This window comes from Myotis lucifugus, unplaced genomic scaffold (genome assembly GCF_000147115.1).
Source record: "Myotis lucifugus unplaced genomic scaffold, Myoluc2.0 scaffold_128, whole genome shotgun sequence".
Taxonomy (NCBI): domain Eukaryota; kingdom Metazoa; phylum Chordata; class Mammalia; order Chiroptera; family Vespertilionidae; genus Myotis; species Myotis lucifugus.
In genome coordinates, this window is record NW_005871176.1 from 3,182,811 (window position 1) to 3,204,280 (window position 21,470).

The 21,470-nt window shown below is 37.8% G+C and overlaps 1 protein-coding gene across 7 annotated transcripts in view; it reads right to left on the minus strand.

Moving 5' to 3' along the window:
- The window catches only part of HNRNPR (heterogeneous nuclear ribonucleoprotein R), a 34,680-nt gene that overhangs the window by 12,621 nt on the left and 589 nt on the right, over positions 1–21,470 (minus strand). For 3 of the 7 annotated variants that reach the window (XM_014460291.2, XM_006094036.3, XM_023758341.1), the window contains 5 exons: positions 18,203–18,368; positions 15,777–15,895; positions 14,852–14,959; positions 10,002–10,115; positions 1,638–1,814 (listed from right to left, as the gene is read on the minus strand). In XM_014460291.2, the coding sequence (XP_014315777.1) occupies positions 1,638–1,814; positions 10,002–10,115; positions 14,852–14,959; positions 15,777–15,895; positions 18,203–18,359 (675 nt within the window). In that variant the 5' untranslated portion in view covers positions 18,360–18,368. Of the gene's footprint in view, positions 1–1,637; positions 1,815–10,001; positions 10,116–14,851; positions 14,960–15,067; positions 15,219–15,776; positions 15,896–18,202; positions 18,372–21,470 lie in introns of those variants that run through there. The other 4 variants (XM_023758340.1, XM_023758339.1, XM_014460292.2 and 1 more) reach the window with 4 other exon arrangements.

Sequence of the window (21,470 nt, forward strand, 5' to 3'; positions counted from 1 at the left end):
TTCAGAAAAAGTACTTTGGAGATGAAATCAGATACACACAAGCCATTGGCAAGATAATAATATATGAAGAGTAACAACTATGTTTAATCAATGCAAAAGAAATTTAGAAGTACTTCATATTCTACACAAACCACAGAATTCTAAATATATAAAGTTTTAAACTGTGTATCAAACACAATATTTTCAAAAGTATATAAAATGATATATATAAAAAATGTTTTTTTTAAATCACTAAAGTTTATTCCTTGATAAACTTTAGCTTCTAACATTACTTACCCATTTATTTACTAAAAGACATGTTATTATAAATTAAATCATCCATATACTGCCAAAACATGGAAATAAAGATTTAAAAACTTAATATTAAATAAACAAACTGTAAAAAAAAATCCATAACAAAGACTAAAATCTGGGTCAAACTAGAAGCAACTTATGAAACAAAAGCCTTTGTTAAAGAGATTACTGTTCTAGAAGGACTAGACTAAGTGAGGGCTTTAGATATCTGGCAAAAGATTATGCCAAAATATAATGACATTGTTAAGCTACTGAGATGGTTGTATTTTAATACAGTAGGAGTGAAGATATACTTAATTTGCAAAACTTAGTTACTACTGCTACTCATAAGTAAGTACGAAGAGTAAAAGGCCCTATAAAAAGGAATTAATAGAAGACTGGTTATAAAATAGCAAAAAAGAGAAGGATTAAAGCAGTGGTTCTCAACCTTCTGGCCCTTTAAATACAGTTCCTCATGTTGTGACCCAACCATAAAATTATTTTCGTTGCTACTTCATAACTGTAATGTTGCTACTGTTATGAATCGTAATGTAAATATCTGATATGCAGGATGGTCTTAGGCGACCCCTGTGAAAGGGTCATTCGACCGCCAAAGGGGTCGCAACCCACAGGTTGAGAACCGCTGGATTAAAGACAGAGAAGACTGAACGACCTGGAAACAAAAATATAGAAAAGAAGAATATACTTAGAAAATAAATTGTATGATTAGGCTGTGACAAAAATAAAACAAAACAGATTCAGAACCATTTCCTGAATTGGCTACAGTGTCCTAAGCCTTCATTACACTTTAAGAATCCTATCATAAAGTTTAACAGCAAGAATTGACATCCTTTCTATCAATATTCAAATGGAATTTTAGATACTAATCACTGTAATTAATAACTTTAAAAATATATTTATATTTATTAATTTCAGAGAGGAAGGGAGAGGGAGAGACAGAAACATCAATGATGAGAGAGAATCATTGATTGGCTGCTTCCTACATGCTCCCCACTGGGGACTGAGCCTGCAACCTGGGCATGTGCCCGGGAATTGAACTGTGATCTCCTGGTTCACAGGTCAACACTCAACCATTGAGGCACAGCAGCCGTGCTCTATTAATAACTTTAGAATTATGGGACACTTTCTCCAACACATTAATTCTTGGGTATACTCATTTCTTTTTTACTTTTATAATCAGAAAACACAGAGCAAAGGCCACATACCAACTCAGTCAACATAAAAACATTCAAAGCAAAAACTAAAGAAAGTAAAATAATGTTAACTGCAAACATTTTAAACTGAGGTAATTCTCTCAAATAATGACCTGCTAGACAGTAGGTATCTATTTTGTTATCACATACCAGTTTAACAGCTTCTTGTGCAGCTTCCTTTCCACAGAAGGTGATAAATGCATACCCTCTGTTCTGACCAGACAGTGGATCCATCATAAGACGTAGATCCCAAATGGGACCAGCCTTTTCAAAAAGGGGTACCAACTCATCCTCATACAAATCTCTTGGTATTTTACCTACAAAGACCTGAAATAAAATCTCTGTATTAGAATCCCAATGTAAGCATTTGATTTTAGATCTATAAAGCCTAACTGCCTTTTCTTTAAGGGGGTGGGGACAGGAAGATGGTTAAGGAGCAATGGGATAATATGAATTTTGTGATACTGACCCTAATTTTTATTATAATAACTTTAGGGTCATCAACATAGAACAGTATTCTATACTGAAAAATGGAAACTGATTAATAAGAGTGTGCAAAATTAGTACTAAAATTTGAATATAATTTATTTTCCTCATAAAAACGAATAAAGAGCACATATGTTCATGGAAATATGTCTGTTTTTATAAAAAAAAATTGAATAAAAAATTAATGTGGTCTTCTTCAAGCTTTTTCAATCTAAAATTTTTATTATTTAAAGCTCCAGGGCTGCTTCAATCAATCCCTTTCTCTATCAGAATATTATATTTTAAGGCCTATAAAAAATTCTTCACCATATAAAGATTTAGTATTCTATCTTAATAAAAATTATATAGGATTAAATTATAATATACAATGGTAAATTAGAATTAAATAATCATACCACAATTGTCTTCAAGTTTCTACGTCAGTAACATCAAAAATAATCCTTTATGTTAAAGTATTTGCAATCCAGTCTTAACGAGTAAATCAGTGTTTTGCATGAGATAAATTTTCTAGTGAAACTCTTCTACATCAACATTTCATATTCTGAAAAATAACCTGATTAATGAATAATAGTAATCCAAAAGGTGTCAAATTATACTGGATATTAAATTTCTGATGTTAAGCTCCATAACAGTTGTGCAATCTAACACAATCCTTTCCAAAAAATGGATTCACCTTCACTGCTGTTGGGGTAAAACCTGAGGTCTTCTACTGAAAAACCTAGCATGATTCTCATACAACAGCTATTCCAATTCTGTCTTCTTAAAGTCTCCAATCCTTGTTCACAGTCACTTTAAGGTCTTCTGGGAAAGTTCCTCATATTCTTTCCTCTCAACCTTAAAAACTTTTCTCAGTATCTATTTTCACTTCTTTCCTTTATACCTCAGAGAAAGAGATTTACTTCCTTTCAAAGGTTAACTTCTTAACCCTAATAAAACAGCACATTTCTTTTCACCATCTTGTGGAAATAATTACAAGTCTTTATTTCTTCAACTCTCCTATTTTTTGCTTAATACACCCTCCTCTCCTGTCAATTGGTTCTTTCCTGTCTTTAAACATGCTAAATCTCCCACAGCTAAACAAAATATAAACAAATAATACTTTAGCTTATATATCTTTCTTTTTACTTTTATATGCTTAGAACATATCCCCCATGTTTTATTTTACTCATGCAGTTTTTCTTTTCAATATATCTACTATATGCTTAGTACTGGTGCAGCTACAGAGAAATAAAAAAAAAGACATTTAAGGCACCATTTTAATGGTATCCCTACAGAAGTATCTTTCTAATGAAAAATCCACTCTGAAAAGCACTTGGCATCTATGCTCTCTTTAACTCTCCAAAATTGACTTCTTCCTCTAACACTAAACTGTATGCCCAAATGTCACTAATGAACTTCTAATGACCAAATTTTCTTTCCTCAGACTCACCATTCTTGCCTCTTCAACAAGCATCAACACTGGCGATACTACCTTCTGAAAATCCTCTTAAATCTTCAGAATCCTACACTAACCTTGTCTTCTTACCTTTAATTATTTCTCTATCCTTTCCAAGGTGATCCTTCAATCTACCTACATTTCCCAAAGTTATGGTTCTACTATACTTCACTGTATTTTCTTCACTTATAAAGATCTATCCCCAAAGCCTACAACTATACAATCATCTTCCAGTTCCCCATCTCAAGACCTAATTCTGTGTCTCCAAATGCCTATTAAACATTTCCTCTTGATTGTCATCAATAAGTCTAGCAGTGCCAACTTGTTTTTTGAATATAGATGTATGTATAGATAAGAATGACTATCAGAATAATAGTAGTTATAATACATAAAAAACTTTTCTAATTGTATTTTTCCTTATTACATTTCTAAATATTCTACAATAGAGATAGAATACATTTGCAAGAAATGTTTCCTTTTTCAAAAGTCAAAATGACTAAAACCCACCCTTGTCAACTAGCTCCTCTGAATTTTCACCATTTCTCTTGGAAGAACATAATTTCTGCTGCTCCTCCAACAAGATGACTGAGGAAATATTACTCCCATAAACAAAACAAAAAAACTCAAATATTTTGAATCCCTCCCATTCTCATCCATGTCCAATTAATCTTTTAAGTATCAGCTTAAAGTTGCTCCAATGCATAATGCCTAGCCTATACAGACAACTGGTTCCTTCTTATGAAACAAACCTTTCATGAGACATGGAAATGCATATGCATATACCTTGGACTAATGTGCCATGTATTTTTCTAAGTTCTAGGGATATAGTGAACACCAGACAAGGTCTAGGTATTCATGAAGCTTATATTACTGATAGAGATATAAATATAAACAATATTATTTTAGGAGGTGTTAAAGGCTAACAAAAATAAAGGCAAGAAAGGAATAAAAATTATGAGGAAGAGACTATTTTAATTAGAGGGCCTCCTTAAGGAGGTTAAATTTGAATTGAGACCTAAGAGAGAAAATTAAGTAAATAATCTGAGGAAAGAACATTCCAAAATAAGGGAACAAGTACAAAAAGATGGAAGTACAACTGACATGGTTGAAGAACAGCAAATAGGCCAGTTACTAGAATACAACATCGACACAGGAGACAGTATTGAGAATGAGACAACAGGTTACGTTAAATCATGGTTAGGAGTTTGAATTTTATTCCAATTGTGTTGGGAAGACATCAGACAGCTTTGAATGGACAAGTGACTAGGTATGACTTATGTTCTAAAAGGAGTATTTGGGTAACTGGGTTGAAAATGGAGTGTACAGAGACACGGGCTGACTGGTCAGGTTAACAGGGCAATCCCACAAAGGGATGATGTGGCTTGGCAAAGTAAAGCTATGAAGGTAGAGAAAATGTAAAAAATAGTGAGTTTCAAATTATATTGAATTCAAATCTACATTTTTAGTTACCTTGAGCAAGTTTCTTAATTAGTGAATCTCAATTTCCCCATCTGGGAGTAACACCAGTAAGAGGGTTCAATTTCCATGTGAGTGGAGAGTTCACAACTTGTTCCTCATTTTATTCCCAGCATTGGACACAGTGGCTGCTCATCTTTGAATAGATGTATGAATGAGCATCTACCTCATACTGTTAACTTCTACACTAACTGGATAGATCCTATCCCCTTTCCTACTCAAGGACGCATGGGTCAGCAACGATTTCATCAATTTCCCCTTTAATAAATGGATCATTTCCATCAGCACACAAATATATTTTAATTTCTTCCTTAAAATTTAAACAAAAATATATCTTGACTATAATACCTTCCAGTTATTGTCCCATTTCTTGCTACCTTTGTAGCTAAATTGCTAAAACAAACAAAACAACAACAACAAAAGCCTGTAAGTTCTTGCTATCTCAAATTCCTCATCTTCCACTCTCTTGAATCTTCTCCTAATCTGGCTTTTACCACCATTCCTGTCAAAGTCAACTAATGACATCCACGTTGCTACAATCAAGTGTCAATTCACAGTCCTCACCTTACCTGGAAAGTTTGATATAATTAACCAACCTTCCTTCTGTGAAAACTTTCTTACTTCTGAGACACCACTCTCTTGGTTCTTCTTACCTCATTGGCTCGCTCTTCTCGGTCCCTTGTTAGTTCCTCCTCATCTCCTCAAACTCTAAATGTTGAAGGGCTGCATAGATCAGATCTTAGACCTTCTAAGCTACACATGATTTCCTTGGTGACTGCATCCAAACTTATGGTTTCTAAATACCATACAGATGCTTATGTCTCCCCACATTTACAATCTCCAACCAAACTTCTCCCCTGAACACCAGACTCATATAAGCAACAGATCAAACAACAGCTATACTTGGAGGTCTAAGAGATATCTAACTCATAACATACCCAGAATTGAACTACTACCTTTCAATCCTACTAATTTGCTCTTCAATACATCCTTCCTCTCATTTCAATAATGGCAATTCCATCCTTCCAGGTGCTCAGGTAAGAAGCCTTGAAGTCATTCTTGGCTGCTTTCTCTATCCCCATATCCATCCTATCAATAAATAATGTTAGATCTGCCTTCAAAATATCCAGAATCTGACCACTTCAGCTATACCAACCTGCATTATCAACTCTATAAATATTAACAGGGCACAGCACTAAAAAAAAGCTAGTGATAAAAGGTGTCCTAAGATAAGTGGATAGTGTCGGCCTGCAGACTGAAGGGTCCCGGGTTCAATTCCATTCAAGGACATGTACCTTGGTTGTAGGCTCCTCCCCGGCCTGGGCCCTGGTTGGGGCGAGTTTAGGAAGCAACCAATCAATGTGTTTCTCTCAAATCGGTATTTCTCTCTGTCTTTCCCTCTCTCTCTCTTCCACTCTCTCTAAAAATCAATGGGAAAATATCCTCAGGTGAGGATTAAGGAAAAAAGAAATACACAAGGATGACTGATATTAATTTTGAAATGCATTAAAAAACTTATACTGACAAAGTTCTCATCTATTTTATTGATTTTTAGAGAGAGAGGAAGGGAAAGAGAAACATTTTTGTGAGAGAAATATAGGTTAACTGAGGATTGAACCCAAAACCTAGGTATGTGCCCTGACCGGGAATCAAACCCGCAACCTTTTAGTGTATGGAACAACACAAAAACCAACCGAGTCATCTGGCCTAGGCTGAAATGCAATTGTTTAATGTGGCTAGGCTCTCTAGCCTACTCTGGTTAGAGTATTTTTATATTCCAGAATATTTGTATTTGAATATTTTAAAACTGTCCTTAGTAAATTCTGCTTTATATTGCTTCTATTAACATAACGCAATGGTGCTTCATAATTACATTGTTCATCATCCAAATTTTTCCCCTACCCATTACAAATACATGGAAAAGAGCACATGGAGTGGCACTATGAAAATATATCTGACACACAACTAAGTAAGGAAGCTAAATGTCAGACTATACTACTTATGTAACACATGTGCCTATATTTTTAGAACCAGACGGGTTTGCCTCATTAAGCATACCTAAAATGAAAAATCTATATTTTCAGCCCTGGCCGGTTTGGCTCAGTGGATAGAGTGTCGGCCTGCAGACCAAAGGGTCCTGGGTTCTATTCTGGTCAAGGGCACATGCCTGGGTCGCAGGCTTGATCCTCACTAGGGGGCGTGCAGGAGGCAGCAGATCCATGATTCTCTTTCATGGATGATGTTTCTATCTCTCTCCCTCCCTCTCTGAAATCAATAATAATATGTTAAAAAGAAAAATCTGTATTTTCAGTAAAAGTAATCTAATCACTTTACAGAAAAGATTCAAAAGAATGAGCTCATTGTACTCTATCATTTGAATGTTAGATTTTCCAAGAGAATATTGATTTATTTTAGAAGAAACATCTCCAAACCTGTGATCAACAAAGCACCCAATATTATAAATATTATAAATCACTGGGGGCCAAAAATTCTGGTTTATCTTAGAAATAGGAGGTAGCTTCATTTCGAGATCAATTTAGCTTAGAACATTAAAAGAACTTAAAAAGGCTAAAACTAAACAGTATTCAAAAATATGCTCTGGTTGGGTGGCTCTGCTGGTTGGAGTGTCATCCTGTACAACAAAGGGTTGCAGGTTCGATTCCTGGTCAGGGCACAAACCTAGGTTTCGGTTTCTATCCCCAGTCAGGACCCATACAGAAGGCAATGCATTGATCTTTCTCTTTCTCTCTTCCCTTTCCTCTCTAAAATCAATAAAAACAACCCTAGCTGGTTTGGCTCAGTGGATGCAGGGCTGGCCTGTGGACTGAAGAGTCCCGGGTTCGATTCTGGTCAAGGACACATGCCCAGGTTGCGGGCTCAATCCCCAGTAGGGGCCGTGCAGGAGGCAGCTGATCAATGATTCTTTCTCATTATTGATGTTTCTATCTCTCCCTTCTTCTCTGAAATCAACAAAAATATATTAAAAAAATAACATTTTTAAAAATCAATAAAAACATATCCTTGGGTGAGGATTTATTATTATTTTTTATTTATTTATTTTTTGGTTACTCCTCACCCAAGTATATTTTTCCATTGATTTTTAGAGAGAGGGAAAGAAAAGAGAGAAACACACTGATTGATCACCTCCCACATGAGCCCTGACCAGGGCCCGGGCCTGGAAGGAGCCCGCAACCAAGATAAGTGCCCTTGACCGGAATCAAACCCGGGACCCTTTGGTCCCCAAGTGGAAATTCTACCACTGAGCCAAACCGGCTAGGGCTCTTGGGTGAGGATTTTTAAAAAACACAATAAATTAAGCATCACACCTTTTAAAGTTTTTTAAACTCCAATTTTTAATTAACTAAAATGAAATAGAAATGTTTTCCCTTTATTAAATGGTTGGGCTCCCTATGAACTGTTCAGAGTAATCACTCAGTTGTGTGTAAGTTATCCTCCACCCCAATCCAGAACCAATAGAATCTGACAAATACCATAACAATTATTCCTTTACTCACTTGGCATCAAGGCTTGGACAAAACTCTGGCTGTCTATTATCTATCCATCAAATACTTCAACAGTAATAGAGGAAGTCCTTTGAGGATCCGGAAACAATCAACAGAAGCAAACAGGCAGCTCAACAAAGTCTTTTGAGTATCTACTGGAGTTCATTCATTATCCAGTTCCTATTTGCTCTTTTGCAAACAGAGCAGCTTTTCTTCATATATAATTCAATTCAGGTGCTACAAAGTCATATACTTTTAGGTCTCTGTCACTGGTTCTGTAACATTTCCATTAGTAAGAAATCAAAGAATTATATCTCAATCTGCCATTTCCTCTGAATTCCTAAACAGAACATCAGTGCTTATGCACTTTAAACAAGTAAGAGTTTATTATATACTAGAGGCCTGATGCATAAAATTCGTGCAAGGGGCTCTGCTGCTGCTGCAGCGGCGGCTGCCTCAGCCTTGGTTCCCCACCATTAGAAAAAAATACATACACTGTAGAAGTCCAAGTAAGAAAGTTGAACTATATTTCTATATTGTTTAAAAATAAAATATAAATTTGAAAGGGTCTACTACATAAGTAGCGCATTAAAGATAAAGGATACCAAAGGGGTTATGGGAGTACAAAAGTGAAAAAAAGGCCAAATTACTATTTACTTGTACACTATGTTTCAACGACACTTGCTCCTATAAGGAATGTAGATGGTTGAGTCCCAATTCCAATTCTATCAATAATTATATAACATTAAGTTATTTAGTTTTTTTAAATTTTATTTATTGATTTTTGAGAGAGAAAGAAAGAGAGTAGGAGGGAGAGGGGAGGCGGGGGGGGGGGGAGAGAGGGAGGGAGGAAGGGAAGGGGGGGAGGGAAAGAGAAAGGGGGGGGGCATCAATTCTTTGTTCCACCTCCTCATACATTCATTGGTTGATTCCTATATGGGTCTCAATCAGGAATCAAGCCTGCAACCTTGCTGCATCAGGATGACACTCCAATCAACTGAACTACCCAGCCAGGGGAGTAATTTAGGGTTTTTTGTTTTTGTTAATCCTCACCAGAGGATATTTTTTCCATTTTTTTCTCCTTTTAAAGAATTAGCATAAAGCAATATGAAGAAACTTTTAGCAAGGCACAGATGGAGGACAAATTACTTCTTTGTTCAAGTATAAACAATGTGCTCAACCTTTCCACACCCTTCCCTTGTGCAACCCATTCCCATCAAATCTCTCAGTAAATATTAAATACTGTCTATGTGATGGAGAGAAAAAGGGTCAAGGAGGGAGGACAAACACTGTTCAAAATTAGACATAAAGCAAAACCAAAAACAGAATATAGCAATTATTTCTCCTTAATAACCTCACCCAAGCACCTAAAATGGTGTGTTACTAGTTGCATAGTTTTAGCAACTGGATCCAAGAATTCTACATTCCTTTACAAAGTATTTGGGTATCTAATAGTTACAATTATTTTTGCTTATGAGGGCAGCAAAATACAGATGGATATCCGAAGAAATAATAGCTAACCTTGAAAAGAATCAAGTATTTTTCCTACGTGCACAATAGATAGAATAATCTATAAACTATAAAGATTTTGGCAAACAGCTGAAGAACACTTACTTCTGTTCCAATTCCAGGTTGCATGCCAGAGTACACACTGTCTGGTGGAGGACCACCATACTTCCTCTGTCCTGTGGTTACATCCAGAGTATAACCAGTCCTCTCAAGCAAGGCCTAAAGGTAATTATACATCTGTTTATACTTGAATATTAAATATCACACATAAATCAGTATATTATTTCCCAAAAGGTACTCCGACCTGTTAGATTATGTAGTTTATAATTAGGTAAAAAAAGAGAGACTAAATTCACATTGGTTCATCTAATACATGCTGCTCCCACTTTATTTTACTTCTCCTTTCCATACATTTAATGGAAAGTTATAGGCAAATTAAGTCTCTAAGGACTTGCCACTTTTTTGTTACGAGAATAGAAATAGGAGGAAAGGATTATTAAAAATTCTATGTAAGCTGACCTGAGACTACCAATTCGTACTTCATACCACAGTATTTCTCATTTTGCACCCCCTCTACTTCAATTAGACTTCCTTACTTGTTCCCTTTATATACCATACTTATATCCACCAGTGATTCTTTTCAAATAACGTGTTCTCTATCCTTAAAAAAATCAAAAGTCCTGCCCAACTGGTGTGGCTCAGTGGATGAGTGCCGACCTAGGAACCAGAAGCTAACGGTTCGATTCCCAGTCAGGGCACATGCCATGTTGCAGACTCAATTCCCAGTAGAGGACGTGCAGGAGGCAGCCAACCAATGATTCCCTCTCGTTATTGATGTTTCCATATCTCTCTCCCTCTCCCTTCCTCTCCAAAATCAATATATATATATATATTGAAAATCAAAAGTCCTACCATGCAGCTTATCCCATTTACTATTTCTGACATCTTCACTCTATTGTATTCAAATAATTTAACCTGTTTTATTTGGTCTTTTGTTTTGTATTCCTGTTACACCATAAGCTCTTTAAGAACCAGACAATTTCTCCAGGGTGGTGGACCTTATGGTCCACATGGTCTCCAAGGAATAAGAGCCCCCTGGACTACCAGCCCCAGCAAGAGGAAGAGGCCTTCAGCTGCTGGGGAGCCCTTGCCCCAGATCAATCCCCTAATACACTGAGAATCTCCTGACCACAGTTTCCATCCCAGACCCCCTGAAGAAGGGGAGGGGCTTAGGTAGCCCTACCTTGTTGTGCACCATCAATAAAGCTCACTGTACAAAAAAAAAAAAAAAAAAAAAAAAAAGAAGAACCAGACAATTTCTCATATAGCATAGATTCAAAATATTTGGCAATTACCAAATGAATATACTCAGGTTTCAAAAAAACAAAGGAAACCTCATGTTTCCTAATTCCCAACCTTCCTCACAACATTATATTAGGTATTTAAGGGAAATCATAGAAAATAATGTCTGTGCCCTAAAGGTTGTGCTTATATGAAAGGCCTACAGAACAAAGACACAATGAGAAAAAAAGAAATGCAATCTATCTAGAAAGGGGAGTTTTACACTTCATGTGTTTAAAATTATACAATGTCAGGGCAATAAGAGATATTAGACATCAACAAGTTCAGTGGTTTTCAAAAATATCTTTGGAAAAACCCTAGGATACCAGTTTCCTTAGACCTTCCATTCTTTTACCTTTGACTCAAATAGAGCTGCTCTACTTTTAAACATAGAAATACATGAAATATATTACATAATACATGCATAATATATTACATAGTTACACGTGATGGTACTTGCATAATGTAATATACACATGTTATATATATAAAACATACAACTTATCAAGAGCAAATAGCTTTAGGGAAATAATATAGGCTTATTCAATGAACAGTAGTAAGTTTTAAAAAAAACAATTATTACATCAAATCTATATATATAAAAGCCTAAGCAACCACCCGACCAGTAGCTATGATGTGCACTGACCACCAGGGGACAGATGCTCCAACTAGTAGGTTAGCTTGCTGCTGTGGTCTGGCGAATAGGTACTGGGTGAGACGGGCAGGACACGCCTTGGACGAATCCATGCACCGGGCGATTTTGGTCCAATCCCCGCAGGCCAGGCCGAGGGACCCCACTGGTGCACAAATCCAGGCACCGGGCCTCTAGTTTTCACATAATTATTTTTAAAATATTAAGCCTGGCTGGTGTGGCTCAGTTGGCTGAGCTACCAAGAGGTGCTGATTCAAATTCAGGTTGGGACTCATGCCAAGGATGCCAGTTCAATCCCCCCTAGGGGTGTGCAGGAGGCAGCCGATCAATGATTCTCTCTCATCATTGATATTCTCTCTTTCTCTCTCTCTCTCCCTCTCCCTTCTTCTCTCTGCAATTAATAAAAATATATTTTTTAAAAAAGAAAAATGGGGTTATGCCCTTTTACAGATGAGGGAAAAGAGGTACAAAGGAGCACTTAGGTAAGCTAATTATATGGCAGAAACTACAATTTATATTTCCTACCTACCTAAAACTGTACAAACAACTTCAACATTAAATAACTAAACAACAATATCCATTTGTTTAAGGTTCACTGGTCTTTCACTAAATGCCCTATATTTACCTTTCATAGCAGTTCATCTACTAGTATATAAAATAATAGTAATAGCCCTAACTGGTTTGGCTCAGTGGATAGAGTGTCGGCCTGCAGACTGAAAGGTCCCAGGTTCGATTCCAGTCAAGGGCATGTACCTGGGTTGCAGGCACATCCCCAGTTGGGGGTGTGCAGAAGGCAGCTGATCGATGTTTCTCTCTCATCGATGTTTCTAACTCTCTATCCCTCTCCCTTCCTCTCTGTAAAAAAATCAATAAAATATTTAAAAAATAAAATAATAACATAGCCATAGCAAGTTTGGCTCAGTGGATAGAGCGTTGGCCTGCAGACTAAAGGTTCCGGTTCAATTCCGGTCAAGGGCACATGCCCAGGTTTCGGGCTTGATTCCCATTAGAGGGCGTGCAGGAGGCAATCGTTCAATGATTCTCGCTCATCGATGTTTCTCTCTCTCTCTCCCTCTCCCTTCCTCTCTGAAATCAATAAAAATATATTTTTAAAAAATGACTCATAGCCCTGACCAGTTTGGCTCAGTGGATGGAGTGTCGGCCTGCGGACTCAAGGGTCCCGGGTTCGATTTCGGTCAAGGGCATGTGCCTTTGTTGCGGGCGTATCCCCAGTGGGGAGTGTGCAGGAGGCGGCTGATCGATGTTTCTCTCTCATCGTTGTTTCTAGCTCTCTATCCCTCTCCCTGCCTCTCTGTGAAGAATCAATAAAATATATATATATATAAAAAAAATGACTCATAGTTATATGTTTTTGCTACATTCCAGGTCTTATTCTAAGCAGTTTCAATATCTTAAGTCCTTTAATTCTTACAACTCTGTGAGGTAGGCATGATTACTATTCCCAGTTTATAAGTAAACTGAGGTAAATAAAACTCAAAAATGAGAAAAGCAGTTATAAAAACACTTTTACCAAGAGAAAAGAAACAAAGTGGCTCTAGCTGATTTGGCTCAGTGGATAGAGCGTCGGCCTGCTGATTGAAGGGTCCTGGGTTCAATTCTGGTCAACAGTACATGCTCAGATTGCGGTCTCGATCCCCAGTAGGGGGCATGCAGGAGGCAGCCAACCGGTGATTCTCTCTCATCAATGATGTTTTTCTCTCTCTCTCCTTCTCCCTTCCTCCCTGAAATCAATAAAAATATATATTTTTTAAAAGAAACAAACAAAGTGCTTAGAAATAAAATGAACCAGAAACATGACTGGATCAATCCAAAAAACTGTTATAGGAAACATCAATAAATATATATCACTCATAGCCCAAAGAACAAGAAATGAGGGAGAGTCTTGAATCAGTTCTTCACCAAACATATAATTAATCTTCGCCTCCAAAATTCTTATGTAATTTTCCCTAAGTTATTTCATTTCTAAACACTAATATTTTTAAAAAAGTGGAACAGTAATGTCAACCAGCATGGCTCAGCGGTTGAGCACTGACCTAAGAACCACGAGGTCACGGTTCGATTCCCAAAGCACATGCCTGGGTTGCAAGCTTGATCCCCAATAGGGGGTGAGCAGGAGGCAGCTGATTGATGATTCTCTCTCGTCACTGATGTTTCTATCTCCCTCTCCCTCTCTGAAATCAATAAAAATATATATACTAGGGGCCCGGTGCATGAAATTTGTGCATGGGGAAGGGGGACAGAGGGGGAGGAGTGGATCCCTCAGCCTGACCTGCACCCTCTCCAATGTGGGAGCCCTCAGGGGATGTCCTACTGACAGCTTAGGCCTGCTCCCTGTGGTCCTCTGATCTCTGCGGATCTGCCTGCTTGATGCCACCGCAGGCCCTAGTGTCTGCTCTCTGTGGGGGCCTGCTTGCCCTTCGCCGCCGGGGCCACGGGCAAGCAGGGCCCTGCTGTCTGCTCCCCCACAGTCTGCTGTCTGCTCTCTCGCTGCGGAGGACATTCCCGCCCTACCCCCGGCCGCTTGCGCACGCACGCCGGCTCAGAGCGCCTGGGTCCCGGGGATGTTCCCGCCACGCCCCCGGCCGCTCGGCGCCTGTGCGTGTAGGCCCGGAGTGGCCGGAGGCGTTCTGGGACCCCGATTGCTCCAGGCCTACAGGCTCAGAGCAACCTGGCTCCCGAGGACACCTGTTCCTGGGATGCAGGCCACTTGGCGCAGGTGCGCCCGCAAGCAGCCGCCCTGCCCCCAGCCGCTCAGCGCCTGTGTATGCAAATTAACCCACCATCTTTGTTGGGTTAATTTGCATGCTCACTCCTGATTGGCTGGTGGGCATCGTGAAGTGACAGTCAATTTGCATCTTTCTCTTTTATTAGTGTAGAATATATTTTTTTAAAGTATTCAATCTCATCATTAATTTGATTTCATTACCAAGTCAAGTTTTACCTTGATCTTTGCTTCATCAGGTCCCTTTGTAGACTCTTGCACCTTGCTTCCTTGTTTCTCCCTTTGCCTGTAGGTCTTCATAACTCCACATAAAAATGCACTTTTGTTCTAGAACAGGCAAGTAATTCAATGAAAAAGAATTACCAGGAATCGTTGAAGGGTCAAATACATATGAAATTTAATTTCAGAAGACCAGAATTTAAACAAAATATTTACTCATTTATTCACTCAGTAAGTATTTGGTTACTATGTGCCAGCGAATGGTGCAGAAAACAGCAAGACAGTCTTTCATTTGTTGATATTTAAATGCATCTGGACTATCTTTGCCACATGTTCGAAAACTATTTCTCCCACCTTCATTACTTCCCTTGAAGAAAATAAAACAGGATCAAATGATCCAAAATGTTTAAAATCTGAGCAATGTAAACAATAAAAAACCAGTAACAATTAGCAAACTTTGATTTTAAGTTTTTAAAGTAACTTACTACAAATAAAGGAGAGGAGGGACACTTTTTTACTTTATACTGTTTCTGAAAACTCTTTGCCATAAACAAAAGATTTTTCCTCCCTTAAACTGATTTTTTAAAAGAAGCAAAGGCAGCCTAACTGGCATGGCTTAGTGATTGAGTATCACCTATGAACCAGGAGTTCACGGTTCAATTCTGGGTCAGGGGACATGGCCGGTTTGTAGGCTCCATCCCCACTGTGGAGTGTGCAGACGACAGCCAATCAATCAAATGATTCTCTCTCATCACTGATGTTTCTATCTCTCTCTCCCTTCTTCTCTGAAATCAATTTTAAAAAAATAAATAAAAGCAAAGGTAATCACAAACAAAAAAATACTACTACTCCACAGGAAAAACGTAATAGTAAAATAACTTCAGGTCATTAGTTATTCAAAGACATTTCTGAGTAATAGCCTTACCTGAACATGTGATAAGTCGCTTTCCTTGAACTGTTGTAGTACAGACAGAGCTCCTTCTTCATTAAATTCCCTGAGAGCATCAATTGCTCTTTCATCAAGATCCACATAAGCTACCAATCCTACAAATCAAATTGAAAGGGGGTAACATTATTGCAACAAAAGGGATACTCTAATCTGTGCTATCAATGTTTAATCAAGAACAGTTACATTCAATACTATCACTAACACACTACATTTTCATTTTACTATATGCATATGGGCAGCTATACAAATACTATATAGAAAGGTCAGGAGTTCAAATATGAAAATAAAAGATAAAATGTCAGTAACTACAAACGTGAATTTTAATCATGTTTGAAATTATCCTTAGCTTTTCATATAGAGGTGTAAATATATCCCATAAAAAACATAAAAATCTTAACCCCATTTCCCACTGGTCAGAGGTTTAAGTCTTGGAAGTTAAATCTGATGTACACACACACAGATTAAGCATTAATATAACAAATTCTGGTTTATGTTAAGAGTGGTAACAACATACTGTATTTCCCAAGGATCAATCTTCAACTTATATAGACTGTTGTAGTTGTTGCTAACCACACAAGAGGTGGGGGGCAGGGGGAGGGGGATAAGAAAGAACCACTTTTACTAAATAATTTATTCCGCTCTCCAAAAAGTATCAAAGGCTTTTCTTCCTCAGCACCAAAGATAACATGAAACACATTCGTTTATCTAAGCATCTACTTTGCTGCAGTCAGAATGTGGAAAGGCATAATTTTAAACTCTTCTACGAATTCAAGTGCAGCTTGATCAGTCAAATCTGAAAGTCGCATTTTAAGGCATTTTTTTTTTCTTCTGAAGTGTCAAGCTGAGATTTAAAAGATGCTGTGGCATTCACAACACTGTCAACAATGACAATTTTTTTCAAATGGCATTAAGGACTTACAAGTAAACTATACAGAAAATATACACTGCATTCTGTATATGTAGTATATTTAACTGCACACAGAACATCCACTAAGTTTCAAATATAATCACTTAAGTCTGTTAAGTGTTATATTTCCTCTCCATATATGTATAAGGAATATATTTCATAATTGATCCTATGTAAAATAGAAATATTTGGCAGATTAAAACCCTAAGTCCATATGAACTAATATCAGAAGTGACTCCATTTGGTAAAACCAAAAAGAACTTTATTCCATACAGCAAATATATTTTAAATAAATGTAATGCCACTTGCAAAGGTACCTTTAAAAAATGTTGCCAGGATTTATTTTAAAAGCTCAAAATGAGCAACTCTAAATAATTGGAGTTTCCTTACTTAAATATTCCATATCAACACCCAGAGCCACACCTCAGGACACCCAGCAATCCATTCTATCAATCCAACCCTACACTTAAAACAATCAGCCTTTTATCAATAACAAAGCACTCTGCCAAGAGAGCATCTCTAAGCAGACCACTGCCAATTCTCTATGGCAGAACGTCACAGAAAGTTCCTGAGGACTGATTTTCAAATGGGACCATCACTCAGGAATAATTTTTAGATGTCATTTTAATGTCTGAAATTATCCTTAGCTTTTCATATCTAAAATAAATTTTAAGGACAAAAAAAAAACCACACCACTACATGTTACTATGGTACTTAAGACACATTTGTGAGACAATTCAATTCTCTCTCCCAAAATCTGGATAGGCACACAAAACACTGAGGAAGGAAGTTTCCATCCATGGCCCCAAAGGGGGAAGATACGTTTATTTTGAACAACACTCTCTAAGGGTAAATATTTCTCTCCCTCTTTAGAACTTCAAACCACTTACAACCAACCATATTAAGATGTTCAAATTTGCCTAAGTACTTAACCAGGGGACTTCTAGATTTAAAAAAGCAGCTGTTACAAACCAAACACTTCCATATTACTGAGAGATGTGTGTTTCTATTTAATAGAAACTAGACAAGCACAAACTCTCAAGGAATCTGACATTTATTATCATTTCAGACAATACAGTCTAACCAATCCTCTTATTATGCCACCTAATCAGACCTAAGCTGATTTAACAATCACTTTAAGAAGCTAAAAGTAGAAAAGTAAAAGCAAAATGATGACTGATTTTAAATTAAGGGAAAAAGTAAAATTTGATAAGCTGAAACATACATTTTACTTGGTGGTAAATCTAAGACAAATTGATGCACTGTTCTGAAACAACTAAGACTGCATATTCAACACTAAGAAGGCTTCAAAATAATGAGATAAGAATATCAAAGTCAAACCCAATATGCCCTCAATGAAGGGAAAGTAACAAACATTCAGCTCTACATAGATCAGAAACAATAAGTATTATTTAACCTTAACAAAATCTATAAAATTCAAAGTGGTTTGCCCTCACTTTCATAACCAGTCAGAAACAAGAAATGCATATTATACCTGTCTGAAATATTTCATCAAGTCTTTCTGCCACCTTCTGTGGGAGGCCTGCCTCTATCAGTGTCTTGTAGTGTTCTGTGTGAGTTACACTGGAAGTATCCATTGGTTCTTCCTCTTCTTTTAACTGTACCGCATTACCATTCACCTGATTAGCCATTTTATTATGCTGCTGGAAAAAATTCAGGAGCTATATTACATTAAGCCAAAAATAACTAGTTTGTAGGACAATGCATGATTTATCTAAACTAATTTGTATACATGCTGCTAATAACCTCTATCAAAATAATATTTTATGCCTTTTGTGATGTATCTGACCTAAATTTGCAATAACAATCCTGTAAAACCATAGAAAATGTACATGGAAGCATTAGATCTTTAAGGAACTTCATGTACACTAGGTTAAATAAAGGCTTACATTTACTTAGGTAGAATCGCTGATTAACAAAAGCAGCTGTTGTGTCCTGACGAGTATATCAACAAATCACCAGAAAATCCTAAAAAGCCCCTCAGCACTCAATTCTTATACCGTTTTTTAAAGTTTGGTTTAAAAACATAATGAACACCCACACACCACTTTAGCAAGGTTTAAGAACATTCAAATTTTCCTAGCTCTACTTCAAATCCAAGATAGTGTGAAATAAATGCCCTGCTGTCTCTGATTCAACACACTGGTAGTTTGGTTTCTCCGCCTCACATAAAACAAAACAAAAAAACACACAACTTGACATTATTTTTTGTTCTAAAATTAATTTGCTATTCCCATTCACAGATTTAAAAGAAAAAATGACCAAGTTTAAAAGCTAAAAGATTGTTTAAGTCCACATAAAATAAAAAGTGACCTGTAATTGAGGTGGCTTCATATTAAAAAAATCATGAGTACATATTGAATTTTTCACATCAGTAAAATAAAGCTGCAAAAACATAATAAAGAATGGACAACTAATTTCTTCCAAATAATTTCAAAAAACATTACTTCACTAGGATAAACTTAGGTCAGCTGTCTCAGATTAACCTACCCAAATCATTTTGCATATTCAACCTGTATGTAATGTTGAAATGAACCAACTCCCTAAAGAGAGAGATTAAATCGTAAAACATACAAAGCCAGTCTCTATACTGCCTCAAGACAGAAAATTAAAGTTTGTCTGTGGTGAAATTACAATGTGATGAAGATAATAAGCATCAGAATATAGAAATTGCAACAAATACTGAAATAAAGGGCATGAAGGTGGATCTCAAGAAAAAAAACCTACTTTTACTGATGAAACTCAAGATACCTAGTCAACTATAAAGAAAATACAAGTTTCCTAAAAGCACGAAAACTCCTAAGATAACCACACTTCCAGATTGCTTATCAAAGACTATGCAAATGCACCAGGTGCCCGTTTTCTGACTTAAAGCAACTTTTTCATTTCAAAGTCCACTAATACTTAGTTGAAGTTAAAGAAAAAGGGAGGAAGATTGAGAGGAAGGAGGTAATAGATAGTAAGAAAGGGTTACTCTGAAATGAGATAATATCATGACTTCTTATGATTACAGATTATTAAGACTTGAGAGCCCACTAATGTTTATACAGGCACAGACTTGGTGGTTCAACTCTGGGTTGATAAATGTTTCTCAAGGCAAGCCTCAAATTCTGATCAACTGGCACACTTTTTTAAATGTTTTTGTTAACACTCAAAACTGGCACACTTTTGACCACACAAAATGACTTACAGTGTAAGATGAATACGTTTACTGATTAGTAACAACCTATTTCCATGAAGATGCATCCTAAAGTCCAAAGTCTCTTTGTGAATATATAGTTCTATTTTCCCATGCTCCCCGACCCCCAAATACGACCATAAGATGATCAGAACTCAAACGTTCTCATCAGCATCACAAGACCCTTACAGTATTGCATCTGGAAATACTATTAGTCACAGAAAGCAAGCAAATTTTTAACAGAAAAGTTCAATGAACATCTGTTAAGGTGGCATGTTTTTTAAAGTATATGTAAAGCAAAAAGGCAAGCTGCATATTAAGGACAAGACAGAAATATTTATGGCTACTATTTTATTGCAAAGGCTCACTGCAAGTTGATCCAAAAATGGTTGAAATTTCCGACAACAAAAAAAAATTGTAAACTTCAACCAAAAAATGTAAAGTAAGTAGGTTCTAGAAAATAAAACCTTTCAGATCACGGAAACACCTTTCTCTTCGAACCAAATACCATGTGCTCATTTAAAAAAAAAGACTTTTGTAGGTCACAGGAGACCACACCTAAAACTCTTATGTCAATTCAACACAATGCCACACAGCCAAATTCTGATGCAGCAAATATACTAATGTAACTGTAGTCATTTGATCTCAGCATTTTTTGCAAAAAGCAAAAATTTCATTAAGATTTAAAAGGGCTGCTGGGAGATTTGGGAAGTCAGCACTAGCCCCTCCCTGGCTTTTGCTAAACATCTCTGTGCAAATTCTTCACATGAAGAGACGGGTCGTGAAAGAACCAACGAGAGGAAAACTAACGGTTATCTCAGGGTTTAAGAGTCTCAAGCCCTTATCCTGCGACTGACTCATGAGACATACATTCAGCCTCTGGAAGACGGCAGAACCGCAAACAGGCAGCGCGAAAGGACCGGACCTTTCGAGAACCCAGTGGCTGTAAGTTTTAAATGTCGGCAATATGCTCACTGCCGTCTAAGAGAGAACCCCCGTGCCTATGAAGTGCGCCTAAAACATTCTTAGAATTACATATTTCAGGCGCCGCTTGACGCCTAAGTTTCACGGCCCCTAGTAGTCATTTTTTCCTTCAAATCTCGACTCGCATGCAGCATGGGGAGGGGGAGAGGTTCCCTACACACGTCGGCCTTCGGCGTCCGCTCCCACGAAAGTTTTTTCTCGGCTCAAATAGCCCGGGGTTTGCATCCCGCCCTCTGTCCACCCCACCCCTTCACGCCCGTCCGGACCATCAACACATCCCACTCGTGGCGAGGGCGGCTGGTGAGGGAGCGAGGCGGCTCCGGCAGGGAGAGGCGACGGGGCTGCGGGCGCCTTAGGCCGCCGGCCAGGCGGCCCGGCCGCGTGGAGCGGCGGGCGGAGGCGGGAAAAACACGGCCGACCGCGACAAGCCGCGGGAGGGCGCCCGGCGGGCCGGACCGCGGGCCGGAGGTCGGAGGGGCCGAGGGAGAATGAGCGAGGACGAGGACGAGGACGCGCCTCGGGGGGCTAGGCCTCAGCTGTGCGGCGGGACGAAACAGAAGCCGCCCCCTTACCCATTCCC